The 19,472-nt window shown below is 37.8% G+C and overlaps 1 protein-coding gene across 6 annotated transcripts in view; it reads right to left on the bottom strand.

Moving 5' to 3' along the window:
* The window catches only part of Ten-a (tenascin accessory), a 340,802-nt gene that overhangs the window by 141,201 nt on the left and 180,129 nt on the right, over nt 1–19,472 (bottom strand). For all 6 annotated transcript variants that reach the window (XM_066294416.1, XM_066294415.1, XM_066294418.1 and 3 more), the window contains one exon: nt 1,753–1,840. In XM_066294416.1, coding sequence (XP_066150513.1) covers nt 1,753–1,840 — 88 coding nt within the window. The remainder of the gene's footprint in view (nt 1–1,752; nt 1,841–19,472) is intronic.

The raw sequence follows: 19,472 nt of genomic DNA, 5'->3' as shown, positions 1-19,472 counted from the left end.
TTAAAAATAACAACATAAACTAATATGATATCATGTGTTAACTGTGTCGCGTTGACTTTCTGATAGTGGACAAGCCGCAATTTATATTTCTCAAATGCCTGTCTTATCACTTGAGGAAGTTTTTGTTCAGCTTTTTGAATTTTTTCATGTTTTAACTCTTATATATTGTCGCGTTCGTTTCAATACACTCTATGTTTCAGATAACCCCATAAAAAAAGTCCATAGAGGCAAGGTCAGGCGATTCAGCAGGCCACTCTTATAGCCATATTGTGCAAATACTGCAATAACTGTTGAATTTAGACATGGGCACGTTACGTGAAGTGTGTTCGGAATTTCTCGAATAAATCGAAAACGTCACTATGTACATGGGGTTCCATAAGACAAAAACGGAAAAAACCCTGTATCCAAGTCTGTTACGTCAAAAAATGCATAAAAAAAGACAGTTTTTGACGTGTTCCAACGTTTTCACGAAAAATATTCCTTTTAATTTTCAGCGACTTTACAGGTAACTTTTGGTCCCCTACGGACGCATTTTATAGAGGTTTATGGACAATTATATAATTCAAGCTAGACGGAGAATACGTAGATACTTCAGCTGAGCCCAAAAACTTAAAGTAACTCAACTTTTAGGCTCTGATTAAAACATCATTGACAAGAGTGAGAAAGTCAAAGCCGAAGGCAGCGGAGTGAAGACTTCCCAACCCTTTTTTGACTCTATTCAGTTAACTGCCTATTAATCTTGATGAATTTGGCAAAAGTGAAATTTATTTGTCCATTTCCGGCTCATTAATATTTTTAGCGCCATCAATTAATTATCCCGAGGGCATTTCACCGGGGGATTGTAGGGCTCCGTAGTAATAGTTGATAATTTCTCCCCAAGCAAACAATTTTAGCTCGTAAACAAACAGATGTCATTATAAAACATTCATAACGCGTCCGGCGTAATGATGATTAATCATTTAGATTTAAGTGAATATTCATGAATTCGGGAAGGGTTGAAATCCCGTGTCCGGGATAAAGGGAACCTTGATAATGTAGAGCTATCTTTAGATGAGATGTGTGTGCGGGATCTGCTGCAATTTCTGGATTAATTAAAGCTGTGTTCTCGACCTTCGCTGTGGAATTATCATATCGGTTTGTTGGAATACATTAAGTGTCGAGGAGGTTTTGCGAATTTACAAACTTAAGTATTATAATACCGTACGAACCTTTTGCGAACGCAATGGTGCGAATATTCAAATAAAATGTTATACTTTTATTTACACTTCAACCGTGTTAATTCGGCCGGCAATTAGAATAATGGCCGCATAAAAGTGCAATATATTTCCATTATATCCTTTATCTGAAAAAGTATTCAGTATTTAACAGGTAAAACATAAAATAGAAATTCTTTTCTGTCACGCGAAATGGGCATTTTAAAATTATTGCCCCCGTCGAAAAGGATTAATAATTCTCCCTATCCCAGAAATGTCCGATATGCAAGAACAATAATAATTTACGGGCGAAGGGATTGTTTTTTGATTAACATCCACCTGAAATTTATAGGTATTTACCATATGAGCGTTTTCCCGATAAAATCACCGCTTTCACATTAAAACGTTTACCTCATTAATTAGAGCATTCTTTAGCAACAAAATCCCCTTGTATTATTCCAGGACTCAGGCCTGATGTACCAAGTCGTAGCGTTGTTTTTGCAATATAATAGCCCTTGGTGTATCATCTAAGTTTAATGTTTATCAACCAAAAACCCACCTGTGCTGGTTATTTGCATTCGGCTGGGCTGCCATGGGTGACCGGACTGGATACACAGAAGCCCTAGGGCTTCCGCCGAGCACATAGTCTGAAACAATATTTCAATGTTAGGAAATTCGATGACGAGACCAAGGGTGCTTTTAATTGTTAATCAACAGTTATGATGCAATTAAGATTGACCGCCACGAGGGTTCATGAGAACTTCTACGCGTTCTGAGTACTTGAAGTCATGGACGCATGGCGCAAGTGAAACTGGGGGGTGGGTCAGATTAAAGCGAGGGAGAGTGTGTTATAAATTAGCCAAAATAAATTAAGGACCATTTGTTATTACGCTTGCAATATAGCACCTTTTTGGACATGGACTCCAATGGGGACACGTTCTCTCGACAGATGAGTCTGGATATGGACTTGGCTACCACCCATCCACGTATTCGAGCGTAGAGACGTAGAGATAAGTGATATTTACCGTCAAATGCGAGAGAGCCTGTCAGTTTCGGAGAAAGCTCCATTATGATCTAGGGAGGAAGTTCTTCCGCAAGGCGCACTACTTTGTGCATGTTTAGAGGTAGAATTGTGAATGGCCGTCGATACTTAGAGGACACTGTAAAACCTTAAGTCGGCCCATTTGCAACAGAAAAGGGTCCGAGCTTCGTTCTTCAACGAAAAAATGCGAACCCCGTACAGCCCTATTAGCGACGCAGCACCTTAAAGAGCGCAATAGCGAAGTTTTGGAGTGGCCAGCTAATTCCCCAGATCTGCACCCCATAGAACATCTTTCGGATGTTCTTCAGAGAAGACTGGGAGGCCGTCCAAAATGAAAATTTAGACGGTCTGGCAGAAATTCATCAGGAGGATGGAACAACATGCCAAGGGCAATGGTAGAAAACCTAATGAACTCTGTACCCGGACGGTGTTGGAAGTGTCATAAGTTTGTTTCCACAATACAATTTAGTAAAAAATTAAATACTTACAGAAATTCTTTAATAACTTTATAGTTATCTGCTTAATTTTAAAAAACTAAATGTTATGTTAAGGCCTTATTATTGGCTACATTTAATTCCCTAAGTAATTCAACATTTGCTAAATAAAAAAAAATTAAAAATCAATTTTATAAATATTTATAGAAATGGTCCCTAACTCGTTTTGCCTGGTTTATTTTGTAGGCCCCCGATATTTTGAATTTTGAGTTGGTCTCTTGGACGCTGCGAGGAAAATTCATTCCTTAGAAAACAAACGTTAAAATTTTATTTGTTTTTCAAACTGTAAAATTGATTACTTTTTACTGAAACTGTGTCCCTAAACTTTTCTATTTCTATCCAGCCAGGTCGTAACCTCATCCCACGTCTCCAGGCGCCACTGAACATAATCTGGACAGCGATATTTTTCTGCTCCCGTCGAACCGTTTGTTACTTAGGACAATTTTTGTTCCCTCCGGCCAATTTAATCAATTTGGATTAGCAGCGAAAATCGGTGTTTCCCTATTTTTCACCAATTACATTGTTTTTGCTCCCGGGCTTTGTGACAACGGGCCCTTTAACGAATATATACTTCTTGACGTAAACAACATAATTTATATCTCGTGAACCTCTTAGGATTAGTTGGGGAGTAATGCGGACTTAAAATTCGAACGTCAGTTCCCTTTACGTGATTTAATGAAGCATACTGGAAACGAATGCATATTGTTATTGGTCATCTGTTAGCGCCTTAATTGAATGCACTCAAAGGGGGCACGATATCGGAATCGTCCCCGAAGCACTCGAAACAAAACAAAAACAAAGAAATTGCTGCCAGACATATTTGCTTGAATGAATCTAGAATAAGAATAATAAGTTGAAAAGTTAGAAGCATCGGAAGAGGTCCTCGAAAAAGTTTCAGATGATAAGAGATGTAAATTGTGCTAATTTCGAATTCAGTTTAAACGAAACCTTACTGATTTTATAAGAAATAATCAATAAGAATTGCTTCTGATTGAAATGCTTCTAATACACGCTGTTGGATTTAACAATTTATGGCAACCTGGAACAATTCATTTTTTGCCTGTAAAGTTGATTTTCGGCTTAAGCTCAGCCTCGGAAGCTCTCGGCATTATCTACCCCACGCAATATTTCATGAATGACTGACTTAAGGGTGAATTACAACGCGGACCTAAATCAGTGCTTCTCGGCAACGAATTAAAATGAAAATTAAGGCACTTCGCGCTACAGGGGGCCCCACGGATGTGGGTCTCTATTCATATCTTGATAACTAGGATTAGTAAAAAGTTGAATTTTGGGTATCATTCTTAAACAGAGGCGATCTACCGGAAGTGAATAACAGCTCGCTTATTTCAAATCGAACACTCTGTGCATTTGAGTCTGCAGAACATTATAAACATTTTTCACGTATAATATGCTGTACCTCAATTTGACCGTTTTCAAGATATTTAAAATTTCTCAAAAAAAAATTACAGTTGCAGCCATTAATGATTTTCCAATAATCCGCAATTTGCGATTATTTCGTCATCAACAATAGACCTGTTTCTTCTACAGGGTGTTTTGACACGTCCGCTAGTTTTAAAATTATCTGTGAATTGAGACTACTCGTAATGGCTTCGTTTTTTCTTGTTACAGAAGACCAAATTTATGTCATGTTCTGGTTAATGCTTTCGTGCATTCTCCATAAATAATAAACGCAGTGAGCAAATTTTCCTTTGCATAATTTACGAGTGTCCTTATACTTAAAATAGAGTACTGAGCATTGAAAAGTGTTTTTGTGAAATCAAATGAAACCGGTTAGGTTTACGGATAGACAAACGAATTGAAAGCAGTACTCATTTTTAATGTTAAATATGAATTCGTTGAAAAACTAGGGGATCCCTATTTAAAAAATGAAATTTTTTTGCAATTTTTTTTTTACAACTTTGAGCTATCTTTTTAGACACCCTGTATGAAAAAGCATGATTTAATTCACTATCCAACGGCGGTAAAGCATTTTGTCCAACAAAACAAAATTTCATCGTAAAACGCCTAGCCATTTTCGAATCGTTTTAAAAGACATTAATGGCTGCAACGGTTTTTTTTATTCTGAATATCTCGGAAACCGTAACATTTAGGTATAGATCATTATAGATGAAAAATGTTCGCAATGTTCAGCAGAATCGAATTTTGGTATAATATAGAAGGCTTTTCATTTAAAATAAGCGAGTTACACTGGTTTTACCGAAATATTGTTTCCGGTGTGACCGGAAGTGATATTTTCATGAAAATATTTTTAATCAGCAGATCACATCCACTTCAGCATAATGCCCGAGTTTAAATTTTTTTCTAGTCGATTCTAGTCTAATCGATTTCGAGAAACGGATGGAGGTCGATGTTCGTGGGACGGCCAGTCTAGATGATTCCACCTTTACGATTCTTCTCAGAGACCTCTTGTATAGAGCAAATTTTACGCGACTAATAAATTATTCACAGATAATATTCCGATCATCGTAGGAAGACAAATTTTAATTAGATGAGAATCTCGGAGGGATCTCCCCTTCCGATTTAGGTAAGTCATAAGAATCCTCTAACAAAACCCCCAACCCTTCATTAATCCTTCTCGGATTTTATCAGAATTTGTCATGTCGTTGCAATTCAGAAGTCCATCAGTGTCAGTTTTGGCAGAGAGAAAATAATTACTACTGGGAATTGGACTTAGCTGTAAGTCAAATGAGATGTTGCACTCGAAAATCTGAAACGGTAATTTATTAAGACTTTCCGCGGCTTATCCTTTTTCAGAGTGGTGACTGATAAATAACCATGAAATGCACATCCCGAAAAATACGTCCTGACGGTTAAATGGAATAAATTATGCGAAAAGTCCGAATGAAAAGTACTGCAAAATGGCGGCAATTACCTCTAAAATGGCAATTCGGCTGTCTGCTCTTTATGTATCTATCAGCCCTTTAAAACCGATTCATTTGAACGGAAACCTTTTATGTACAGCGATCACGTGTTTGGTTTATTGCTTCAATTTAAACGTTTACAACTAAAATTTAGCAGCAGGGGAATACAGCAATGGAATCTTCCTGAAATTGGAATCAATCCAATACCTAAAACATAGGATTGATTCTGTCTGGTTTATTCGTTCATGTCGGAATTTTGTTACTACCGAACTATGAAAAAAGGAGGTAGTCCGGGCTAGTTGAAATAATGGGACATAACTAATGCTCGAAATAAATATTTTAGGAATCTGGATGTCGTAAAGCTCACCATTCTTTGTCCGACTGACGAAACTTTAGAAATATCGAGATGTAGCAATTTCCTGTTATCAATTACGTACCTAGGAATAACGAGTTCGCAAAGACCATTTGAAAAATGATCCAGAACAAATGACGAGACAATTTAAAAGTTTACAAGAAAATATCTCCAAAACTGCATTACAACGAAAATAACAAACCGTAACTTTCCGTAGTTGTTACGAAGTTTAAAACATAACCGCCAATCATTACAACATAAACTATACGATAACTTTTCCCTAACTTGTATTAAGTTTTCAGCTATCTGGATTTATAAGAGTTAGAGCTTTTGCACCAGATTTCTGCCATCAGGTAGCGCTTATTTAAAAGTTAAAAGATGGAAGAAAGTTTTCGGAATAATTTATATGTTACATGAGGGGCTGAAAAGTCGGAATTGACATTCCAAGTTTCGACCGACTCGACCTGTTCTTGCAGGTTTTTTAACGTGTCACATATATTTCTGCACAGTGAATAGATAAAAAAATGTCATCTATTTAAAAACTGGCCTGAAGGGCGCCCCTATCTACTATCTACATTAATCTCGACATGTACAAAAACATGCAGGAAGACGAGAAACGAAGATTCCGAAGTTCCAGGAATCTCTCTCACCAAATCCCAAATCAAATCTGTGGAAACTCCGCGAAGTCTGTGAGTTCGAGTTTTTCACACCAACACTCGAGGCGTCCTTCCCAATAAGATCAAACCAATGGATGAAACTGTCAAGCAACTTTTTGATTCTAAAGCCGTGTTCCCACGAGTACCCTAGACGTTTTTCCTCAATTCCGTGAACTTTTCACTCACTTTTCAACCAAATCTGTTGTGCTCAAGTAACAGATCATTTATTTTGCTCATGTCTGTTTCGTGTTTCTCGAAAATCATCTTTTTATAGTCGTTTTATGTATATTGCGTCGGTGTTATGCTTTAATTATGAAGCTTTTGTCAAAATTAAGTATTTCTAAAACGCTTATTTGAAGTTTTACTATGCCTTTAAATCCGAGCTTTATCGAGCACAACTGAACTAATGTACCAATGGTAAACGGGTCATAAACCAGCAGCACGTTTTAAAAACGCAACTTCTTTTTGAATTTTCAAGCCCAGCAAAGATTAATTAACTTTGAAACGTGAACAAAGATGGGAACAAGTCAGTTCTATAACGTTGAATGTAACATAAAAGGAAATCGAAATTTCACCTACGTTTCGGGCCCCAATAATACGAGGATAGTCCCAGCAGTATCCAACTTTACGTTTAAAGAAAAAAGAAATGGAAAATATTACATTATATTTCAACGTAGTCTCCATAGAAAGTGACACGCTTTTCTCTTCTATACTCTGTTTAACTAGGAATGTTTCAAAACAGACAATAACCTCGTCTCCACCTGTTCGTTATTGGGAAATCTCTGACCACCGAGTCGTTTTTTTCGGTTTGGAAATGGAAAATAATCTGAGGGGGCTAAATCATGACGAATAAGGAGGCCGAGGACAAATTTCGAAACCAAATTGATTGATTTTGGCCATTGCGGTGACGGGAGTGCGGACTGGTGCGTCGTCTTGATGAAATAAAGCTTTATTTTTCGCCAAATGTGGTAGCTTTTACCCGATTTCTTCTCTCAGATGGTGCAATAAATTTGTATGATATTCTCCGCTTATTGTTTTTCCTTAAGGAGATAGTCAACAAAAATTATCCCATGTGCGTCCCAAAAAACTGACGCCATCACCTTTTCTGAAGATGGAACGGCTTTCGCCTTCTTTGGAGCCGATTCTGCCCTTTGAGTCCTTTGCCTTGACTCCTTTTTCATCTCGGGTGTGCAATGATAGACCAACGTGTTCATCCATGGCTGTGAATAGACGCAAAATGTCGGTTTTATTGGTGCGAAACTTTGCCGAACACTCCTTTGAAACATTCACACGGCCCTGTTTTTGTTCAGTTATGAGTAATCGCGGCATCCATTTTCCGCACTGCTTTCTCGTCTCCAATTGTGCGATCAAAGTGCTATGTACAGTAGACTAGACGTAGAGTAGATTTTCACCAGAATTTCTGGATTGGTCAGATCTGGCGTGTCATCGTGTTGACCACTGCGGAGTCCGTCTTGGCAGGTGATACGACCGCGTTTAATCTCTGCCACCCAATATTTTACAATTGTTAATGAAGAACCCGATTCCCCCAGATTAAAATTTAACTGCCCTTTGATGTCGGAAGGATTAATACTTTTCAAATGAAAGTATCGACCCACGTATCGATAACCAACTTATTCCACGTTTAATAACTTCCTCGAACATGTTCCATTCATAGCAGTACTACGTTTCTTCAACAAGCATTTTTCTCCTTACACTGTGTGACATAGAAAAGAGAACACCCCGTAAAAGGGCTCGTTTTTGGTAAGCATATTTGTACATGAGAACACAAAAAACGATTAAATTTTCAGCCATATTTATCAATGTTTTTGCGAGTTACCAGATATTTAATTTTTTTTTTACTATTAAAATTGCAATAAAATATCAACAACATAACTGGAAAATATCATTTATTGATGTATGGTGTTTAGAAAATGCTTTTGGATTAATCAAATACAATATGTTCAGGCGCAGAATGCAGCGAAATTTTCGTTAATTGAGCGAGTTTGGGAGAGGTCGAATGGTGGGTCTACCAGAGGTTGGTCGGTCGTTCAGGGACGTCACCACCAAATTGAACCATAGTGTAAACACTATAGTGAGATGTTTTCAGGCCTGGTTCCAAGAAGAGCAAACAGGCAGAAGGAGAAGTACTGAACAATCTTGAAGAACTCCAGAACGCCAACATCGTCGCCTACGAATTAGGGAGATAGGTTTGTCTCGTTAAGAATGGTGGCGGATCAGTGGTTTTCTGAGTATGGAGGGCTCATTGGGAATCCAACCATTTATCGCCGGAAAAGAAGTTTTGAACTGTTTTCCTACTATCCCCATCTGGGGTTACCCCTCCACCTTGAATCATTGTCAAAAACAACTGCAGTGATGCAGAGAATGGATACATTGGAATTTAGAAAGGGACAAAATCGTAGTGAGTGACGAATCCAGATTCTGTTTGGGTATGGATGATGATCAGGTAAGACTAAGAAGAAGACGGGTTGAAAGGCGGGATCACTAAATTTACACATGTCCGTCAGACTGTTGGGGTAACGATTTAGAGTGCTATTGCTTATGATAGCAGAGATCCCCTTTACTTTTCATCAGAGGCAGTGTGACAGCCCAACGATACATCCAAGAAGTCTTGGAATATCATCTCGTGCCTGATCTGGAAACTCACGTTAATTCAGTTTTCCAGAAACACGACGCATGTCGTGGCTAGAATGACTATGGACTTCTTTCAACAAAATTAAATCAATTTGCTACCTTGGCCACCTCGCGCTCCAGATCTCTCGCCGATTGAACATGTATGGGATATTGCGGGTAGAAGGTTGCATAATTTACCCCATTCCCCACGAACCCTAGCGGGGCTATGTCCTGCTGCCCAGTTGACCTGGAATGAGATTCCTCTGGAGGACATCAATAACCTTATTAGATCCACGCCTAGACTTGTAGAGGAATGTGTAAGACACCCCGGAGGACCGACAAATTATAATTTTTTTGGTTTCTATCGTTCTTTTTTTAATTTTAAATGAAGTATTTGTTTTAGCGTAGGAAACGTGCATACGAGAAATTATGTAAATAAAACCTTTTTTATGGGGTGTTCCCTTTCCTATGTCACGCAGTATATTTAGACACGTATTTTTTCAAAATCACATTCTCTGTAGTTAGAGGGCATCAGCTTAAAATTTAACAGGAACGAAAGACGCGATTCTGAACTAGGTAAACAAGCTTCCTGAATTACATATGTTCACATGCGATACAGACATAGAACCTTCTCCATAAGTTCACTATTCTCATAAAACTTTTCCGATTTTCCTCACGGTTCGAACCACAAATGAAATAGGAACGTCTAGCTGATCCATCTCTTGAAGCCACATTAAGCCTGATTCTTCAAGTATTTTTGGGAAGACTGCTTGGATTCACAATACACCCTCCATTAACGAGAATCCCAAACAACGAAAAAAAAATATACTTTCCTTAATTTAATTCCCCAGTTGGCACAAGGGCGGCATTTCTCGCATTCGTCGACCAAGTTTAACAGTCCAGTACTGGCGACAGGACGCGCCTTTGAATATTCATGGTTTCAAAGGGCGTGTTGCAAGTCGTTTTAAACTTGTTTCCAACCGACAGAGTATTTAATGACCGTTTAATATTAACGTGCTCTTATTGATTTTAAATCCGCAGAGTTTCGGGAAACCAAGAACTTTTCCGAACTTTTATATTGTTTTTCAAATTTCCCTCGGATATTGCGCTCACCTTCGCTAAAGTGTCTAAAGCCCGCTGGCCATGATAATGACGAATTTGCGTTTTGAAGTCAAATATGTCCTTGGCAAACTTTCTAGGGATGTCAGACTCATTCGTACTAATATGAAAATTCAGTCTGGTTGATAGAGCAAATAACCGACTCGATTTCTGTAATATCGCGTATTACGCCCTTGGCAAATACGAACTTTGTTCTGAACAATCTAAGTTCAGTAACAGAACCGCAATTGTGCGAACTAGAAAGTCAATAGATATGTCAAACTCTATGTAGAGGAAATTTCGCCGTTAAATTTAAACGATCGTCAAAGATGTTTCTATTGTGCGATTTGCCTGTTTTGAACAGTTTTTTGTTGAAAAAGAACCACAGTTATTTCCGGCCGATTAATGTTCTGCATTTCCGTGTTTGTCAGACAATCAAATTAACCAATTCTCATTAGTTAGTAGTCACGATATCCAGACAGAAGAGCAATTTGTGATCTATTTATGCGGCAACATTGAACCTATTATGTGCCATAGCCGGTAAATACAAAAAGCCCCATTAAAACACTGCTCACCAGCGAGGGGTAAAAACAGAACTTAAATTAGATAGCCATTTTTCCACTGTCCAGACAGTGCTCCATTAAAAATTTAACCGCTTAAATAAAAATCTGTACTTCGTGATTTTCATAAAAGTGCGGGAATTACCTTAAAATATTTTAAATGCATTGTCGGGAATTGCGTCTCCTTGCAAGTATAAATATTTATAAAGCTTCACTGCTTTGCATTTTATTTGAGTATAATTCCCCGTTTCCAGGGAAGCATTAAAGAGACTTATTAATTTTTCTCTCAACTTGGATGCTTTACATTTATTAAGAAGTTCGCGAAAAAGTACGTGGAACTGCGGACGTTAAATGCTAAATAATTGAAATATAGTCCTGGAATATAATCCCTCGTGAAAGGCCTCGGGCTAAAACAAAAACTTAGTTTCATCAATATACCCCGGATTCCATGAGGGCTGAGAAGCTGACAAATTAGGCCCGTATATTACCATGTCGTCATTTTAACCACTGGGAAGGCGAGTGCAAATTTCTTCATCCAAGACTAATATATAACATTGTCAACGTAAGAGGCTGGTTATATCTGTTTATTATTTACTACTCCCCAGTTTAATCAGCATAATACACTCCTGCACGGACAAGGAAACGTGTTTCCAAATGGAAGAAGAAAAATAACCGCAATAACTCTTGGCGGTGTCGAGTTGACAATTGCCCGCTCTCGAGCTGTATCTTATATAGCCTTGGGACTAATTCGTCAAAGTAAGTGTCAGCTGGCATGGAATAAACGAGGGGCTTAATATCTATTCTGGGGAAAATAAAATGCCATTGATTAGCCAGAAACAAAAACAGAAACATTTGTACATAAAAAAAAAAACTCGATGGAAACAGTTTCGGTGATACAGAAGGCCTACGAAGTGTTCACACGCCCGGGCGAATCCCATTCACTTGCAATTTTTCGTTACTTAAAAACGATTCAAATCATAAAAATTTTATTTATTCGCACAAATAATGGATCACCATAGGGATTTATGAAAAATATAACCAGGCAGCTGTCGCTTTGTACATGGTGTCCCATTTTTCATGGGATTATTAAGGGTAAACGCGGGGATAGTGACTCGCCCAAATACTTCTGTACGATGGCTAATATTAATTATGTTTCGTTCCTGTTAAGTTTGGCCTGGTCCCTCAAGCAGCACCGCATCTCTCGACGCACTTTGGGTTCCTCCATCGCATCGAACGTGTACGGTGCTGCTGATCGAACGCGTACTGTTGCCGTATGAAGGGAGTGGGGGATTGAGAGAGCCAATCACAGAGCAAGTTTCGAGCACCTCGGCGCTGCGAGGGGCGAGGTGCGACCCTAAGTGAAGAATTCCAGTTTGTTTGCACTCGCGTGGTTCTACCGTTTTCGTCACTGACCATCGCCGGACGACGAGGCGCGACGCCTCGCTATGTTCCTACCCCGAGAAACCTCGCTGGGAAATATAGTTAAAAATGGTTTGTGCAATAGTACGCTACTTTTTCGAGAAATAAATCATGACGTAAACAATTTTTCATAAGTCTCTTTGTTTGTGTAACGCTGAGTGAAAGTGCAATTGCAACTTTGTAAATTTGAAAACTGATTCTCATAGATGTTTTACGTAAAATTCAGCGGTAATATCAGGTTTCTCATTCGTCTAACCATTTTCGAGATAATGACCCAACTTATGTTTTTTTTAACGAAACGCCCTGTATTTTTTTAGTCTGCCCTGTTCCCATTTTGAAGCACTTCTCAGCAACATTCAGCACTATTGCGAAGCCTTCAGAAATACACGTGAAACGCAGGAAAAACTACTAATTCCTAATAATGCACCTTTCTAAATAACTGGCATACGAACCGGAATTGTAATAAAAAGTTTTTTATCGCACTTGTTCAAAAACTCCATCAATTGCTTCTAAACATAGTCTACAATTCGTTTCCATTCTTCTTAAAATGTTTACCGTTAAAATAGCTTTTGGCTGCAGACGGCTAAGGCATATTTTGTAACTGCACAATTAAAATTTATATCTGTTTCAATATTAAATTGATAATATTACTTGTATTGCGGCATGCTCCCCAGTAGTGTCTTACATTACTCAAAAGCCCTTCGAAGGGGGATCACGCAGACTAAGCAGATACAGTGTTAAATTTAAAAAAAAGTCTTTATCTCAAAAATGGTTAGATGAATAAGAACTATTATATCACAACTGAATTCAAACATACAAAAAACTATGAGTATCCGTTTTTCCAATTACAAAATTTTTTGAAATAAAACAATTATACAAGGGGCCCCCAAAGGTAACAATCGCACTTTCACTCTGCATTACGTAAACAAAGAGATGTATGAAAAAAAATTGTATGCACAATAATTTATTTCTCGAAAAAGTAGCAAAGTGTTGGGTAAACCATTTTTAAACACCTTTATTTCTAAGTCAGATTTTTCAATAATCCCATAGAAAATGGGACACTCTATACAACGAAAATAAAGGGAAAAAATCCTTAATAGGGCCTAAAAAAGTTTTCATACAGTACGAAAACCAAACTTTTATGACCCTAAATAACAATGAAGCATAGTCATCAATATTTGGTGGGACACCTTTTAGCATCGATCACAGCTTGCAAACGACGGATTATTAATACAACGAAATTATAGATATTTTCGGGCATTTTGGAGCATTCATCTAAAATCATGTTACGAAGTTGCTCTTTTCTCAAAATTTCTCTTTTTCCTATCTATCTTTGGAAATGTTCCCATAAGTGCTGAATAAGGTCAGGGCATTGCGGCTGTCTCTTTAGCAAATAAGACGTATTATACTCTGTATACGAAGAGCCCGGCAACTCTGAAACATCTAAAAAAATATACAATTTATTAAGAAACACCTTATATAAGTTTAGATATTCTACCATTCTTCTGTGTTCCGAAATGTACAAGGTGCGTGACAAAGTAACAGTGAACTGAAGTTACGTTTTTTTTCTTGTGGAACGGCAAACTTTTTGTCAAAATCTTTGACACATCCCCGCATACTGAACACATTTCAGGTAAAATGTCCTATGCCTGAACAAACCAAATAGTTTTTGAGCGCACCCAAAAGGCATTTTGCATTATTTACTTTGTACAAAGAGACAGTTTCCTGGTCATACTTTTTACAGATCTGTGTAATGAGGCCTTACTTGCGGGAATGCATTAAACTTCTGTGATTTAATTTGTTTTTAAGTTACAAAAATTGCAAATAAGTGTCCACCAATGTTCACCTGGGTGTACGAATAATTTTTTTACTTACTGTGCGTAAGCTCTGAGTTGGCGCCAGCTGGGTGTTCGGGACAAAAATCGATTTTGCGACTAAACATTTCCAAAACAAAATCTATGATGTGTACAACCACAGAAGTTCGTTAGTGGGATGATTCCATGCATTCATTTACTCTGAACTGAAATCACACGAGGTCAGCACCATTCAGTTTTTTGCCCCTGAAGTAGATGGAAAATTTGCTTCCCTGAACTGAACTTCCAGAAAGTGGTGACTGCATTTCCACAAAATTTCGTGAACGTTAAAGGAAAAATCAGTAGGAAGATCGACGAACTAATTCTACACATAATTTCTGTATTTCTATTTGTAAATGTTGTCGCAAATGGACACAAACCTTTCAGGAAGCTCGAAAGAAGTCAAAAACTTCCTGAAGTGCGACCATATAGAATAAATACTCGAAAAAAATTGTGTATTCCAGGCCACGCTCTAGAAGCCTTTTCCGGGAAAAAATCGGAAATGAAATAAAATATTAGCATAAGTGTCTTTTGGGCGTTCATTTTTCCTTCAATGTACTTTATTACTTTTTATACAGAGTGATTCTAAAATTGGGGAAATTCTTCCGCCAGCAAATACGGCCCCAACAAGTACTTTGGCGACTTCCTCGCCATTTAATGTGTTTGATTTATCTTTATGCAATCACTCCTGAACCTCACAGCCAATATTCTTGGTTCCTCGAACGCGTTCAAAATTTTCCGTATCTGTTAGTCAGTGTTTCATGGTAGAAAACATAAGTTGACCATTAGACCTATGAACGACCCAGATTGTTTAGATTTAACCGCCGATCCTCTGTACCCCGAGCATTTTTTCTTGTCTGTAGATGTGCTACCTCAATAGTTAATAAATGATGCCTTCAATTTTCGAGGGTTATGCAAATCTGTAAACCTAGATCCAATTTGTCTTCCATGTACCGAACATGCTTTTATTGTTACAACCCTCTCAAAACAGGACAAAAACCCACCCACATGCACAAGAGAAGTGTAATTCATCACGTGCTAATTACGAGGATCCATCTATCATCCCATATTAAAAAATGTTAACAGATGATTCATTCACCAATAGATGAAACAAACAAGTTCTGTTCGTCGCAGACTCAGTGATCGATCACATTGTCATTGGGACCGGTTTAATGGGGGTGGACTAATAAGAAATTGTGGGTTTTGCATGTGGGCATTATATTTCAACCATGTTTGAAAACTCTTCCTATAGCCGAAGAGTCAAATTTCGTAAATGTTATTGTGGCCTGTTAGTTCTTGTTCATTCGATAACCGCAGACATTAACAGAAACCTTCAAATTAGTGCAACTAACGTCATTGGTCTGCAAATGCGGTTTATAGAGATTGCAAGCTTGATTGTGCGGTCTGTGTGTGAGAGTGTCTTTGACTGAGGTCTTCAACTAATACTAGAGCCCATTCTGATTCTGGACATTTCTTCGTACAATTTGTAGTTTGGATCTTTCCGTGTGTATCGAATTAGGCAGCACGTACGTGTTTAGGGTGGGGGGTACGTAAGGTGCAAATAAGAAAGACAGAGATGTAATATGCATGTTTCCTACAGGCTATAGTAACGAGTCAAAATTGTTAATGGGAGTGTACACGCGTTGAATAAAGATGGTGGTATGAACGTGTGTCTTTGAGTTGGTTATTTGTTGCACTTCTAGCACGATCAGAGACGTGACGATATGTCGTAGCTTTTTCGCTGCTATGCACATGGAGTTTTAGTGAGTGCAAGCGAGAGGCGACGGGGCGATTGGTAAGTGCGAGGGGGACAAACTACCGTTCCCCCCTCCATTGTCGACAATCGGCTAACATCGTTGACTCGTAAGCAGTACGTTTTCATCCGAGTAAGGTTGTAGTTCTACGTGATTTTGGACGAGGCACATAGCACCCAAGCATATACAGTCACTCAAAAAAGTATTCATACAGCCGGAAAAAAATTCTGTAAACCGTAACTTTTGATTGATTTTGTTCAAATTTTGTATAAGGAAAATTCAAACCGAAACTCAATTTGCGTAATTGAGCAATTTTTGAAAATTTAACTTTTAGAGTGCTTTCCAGCGTTTAAAAAAAAACTCCGTTTTGAAAACTTCTTGTGCGGTGGAAATGTTTCAATGTGGTTTTAACATTCTTGTAGAAGGGATTTTTCTTCATGTATCCTGAAAATTTGATCAAAATCGAAAAACAAATAAGGGAGTTGCAGCTTTTTAAAGTCATCAAAAATGTCAAAGTTTTGTCATTTTGCGCGAAAATCGTCACTCTTTAGCGTTTTTGAAAGGTTGCAACTCCCTTATTTATTGTTCGATTTTGATCAAATTTTCAGGATATATGAAGAAAAATCCCCTCTACAAGAATGTTAAAACCACATTGAAACATTTCCACCGCACAAGAAGTTTTCAAAACGGAGTTTTTTTTAAACGCTGGAAAGCACTCTAAAAGTTAAATTTTCAAAAGTTGTTCAATTACGCAAATTAAGTTTCGGTTTGAATTTTCATTATACAAAATTTGAACAAAATCAGTCAAAAGTTACGGTTTACAGAATTTTTTTCCGGCTGTATGAATACTTTTTTGAGTGACTGTATGTCAGATAAGATTTTTTTAAATAAAACAAACGCGAGTCTCTGCAACATTCCTTTAATTTCAGGCATCAAGACAAGAATGTAGTCCCGACATCATGCGTCATTCCCAAATTCGAGCGCGATGTGTTTACACTAAAAAAATTTGTAAATAACATTCCATCGTTTTTCTCACGATTACAGAATTAATAAACAAACCCTCTATCGTTTTTTTTCTACGAAAGCTCACGTGCAAATTTGAATGCGTTCTTCGAGATCAAGCTCCATGATAAATTTTAATTTAGCCCGATCAGTACAAAAACCACGATAGAAATGGTACTTTTAGCGTGCATTGAAATACAAACCCTTTTTGTGACACAGTTCGTGATTGTACTAAGGCGTACTGCTTGCAAATCAATGATGACGTTCCGTCTCTCTCCCATTTATCAACCGCCTCAGGGCCTTTCGCTTGCACCTACCAAAACTCCATATACAGAGCAGTGAAAGAGGTGCCGTGCTTGTTAATGATTGCACCCTGTTCCGTGTAACTATAAATACTTCTTAATTTTCATTTTATTCTCCTGGCGAAAAATATAAATTAATAGTACTTCATCTCCTCCTTGTTTAATTGCTTTTTTTATACCAGTGTTGTTTATTTCAATATAAGAACGTCACACTTTTGAGAGGCCACCGGTCATACTTTGTGCCGATCTTAAATTGATTTGATGCCTACGATTTCTATGCATGATGCATATGCAAAGATCCAAACGATAACTTATACAGGGTGTCCTGGAAACAGTGGTACAAATTGGTATAGGGTGAAATGGCGTTGAACAGTAAAGCTATTAAGCTCAACATGTCCTATAAAACTTGTTCTCTTTCGATCTGTAGAGTGCTAAAACAACTTTTTTCGTGCCTTATAGATAAATCTTACTTTTTGCATACATTACAACAAAAATTTCCAAATGCACAATTTAACGATAAGTTACATTTTTTTTTTTTTTTTTAATTTTAAAACCCTGTGTAACGAAAAGGAGTAAGCTTTATATAAGACATGTTCGGCAGCTTAAATAGCGTTATTTTCTGTTTTTTTTTTGTTTTGTTTCACGCCACACCAATTTGCACCGGTACCTGTAGGACACCCTGTATTTACCAAAGCCAATTTCTAGTAACTTTGCTCTCTCCAACAGACCCGGAGTTGAGGTGATATGCCCACTTTTTGCAGATGACAATTTAAAAGGGTAATGTCAGCTGGGCTTTAATTACGATAGCCTTGGCTGAAGCTGGAAATTACTACATCGGGAAAATAACTTTTCCATTAAAGATTAATTGAATCCCTTTTATGTCTCTCACTGAGAAGTAAATTGGCTTTTTAAATACGTCAAGATGTCAGCGTATGGAAGAAGGCAATTTATCATTGATGTGGACCTTGGACTGCCTGGACCAGAAAGGAAGTTTTTCTCTGATGTAAAATTTATATCACATAGAAGTCATCCAAAAGAGTGGAAAATGTGATGATCTACTATTGGATGAAATTGCGGTTGAAATTCGGCGAAAAGCCAAGGATGAGTGTTACTACAGAATATAGAAAAACCTGGATAAATGGAACTCTATACAAAAGTCTTTAGCACTCCACGCAATCACTCCAATGTCCATTTAAAAACACAATTCCGAGATCAGTTTTCTAAGACAAAAATCCAGCTGCAATCCAGCCCTCATATTTCGAAATTAGCTACTTCATCTTTGGACAAAAATGATGACGGAAGACGATACAAAAGGGACATTTAATTTATACGTCTGTTGTCCTGGAAATATACTGTAATTACAGTTTCGCGTGCCAATAAGAAATAGAAATTGCGCTCTATATGAAGGGCCTCTGCCGTTTCTGCTTTAGCTAGATAAAATGTTTCGCTTTAATAAATTTTAATGAAATCTGCAGTATTTAACATGTCCTATTTTCGGTCTAACGAATGGATTAAGCAGAAATGTATTTTGCTTGCGTTCACAATTTGCATGCTTTTGTGTCGCACTCGTTAAAAAAGATATGAATGGTTGACGTTTTAATTCAAACGATATTATGTGCTTGATATATTATCCCCTGCATTAGAGCACGGGTATTCAGTCGGAATAACTGCCGCTTTATGAATTCAATTACTGGAAGTGAGGACCGGCACCTACTCATTAGCTTAGAATTTTTTGTATGTTAAAGAAGGCCTGATTATTACTCCTGATTTGGACGCCAACTTGAATAAACCCCGTTAGAACTCCGACTTAAACAAAGACATGGTGCGACAATCGGTTTAGCCGCCCCAAAACATGCATCCATATTCTCTGGACGGAAAACACCCTTGGTGGTGAAAAGGACGCGTACTAGCCAGTGGGAAATATCCTCGAGAACGAGCAAAGTCCCATAAAAATTTCTAATTGGATATACTCGCATGTTGCTGTTTGGCCTGCTTGTCAAATGGCCCCAAGTTAACTGGAGATTCAGATTTGCTCCAAAGATCTTGAACTATTTGAGATGAACGCCATCAGTCTATTGCATGAAACGAATTGTCTATTTTTTAGCAGCTTTAATGCCGGGTTTAGTTGCAGCGAAGAGAGGGTGGATATTCTCCTCGTCTCATCAACCTCCGTCTTCAATTAATCTTGACTCTTGTGTTGAAATTCATAACACTCTTTTCATTATAAGAGT

Source organism: Euwallacea fornicatus, chromosome 21 (assembly GCF_040115645.1).
Source record: "Euwallacea fornicatus isolate EFF26 chromosome 21, ASM4011564v1, whole genome shotgun sequence".
Classification (NCBI taxonomy): domain Eukaryota; kingdom Metazoa; phylum Arthropoda; class Insecta; order Coleoptera; family Curculionidae; genus Euwallacea; species Euwallacea fornicatus.
This window is presented reverse-complemented; position numbering and strand designations above follow the sequence as displayed.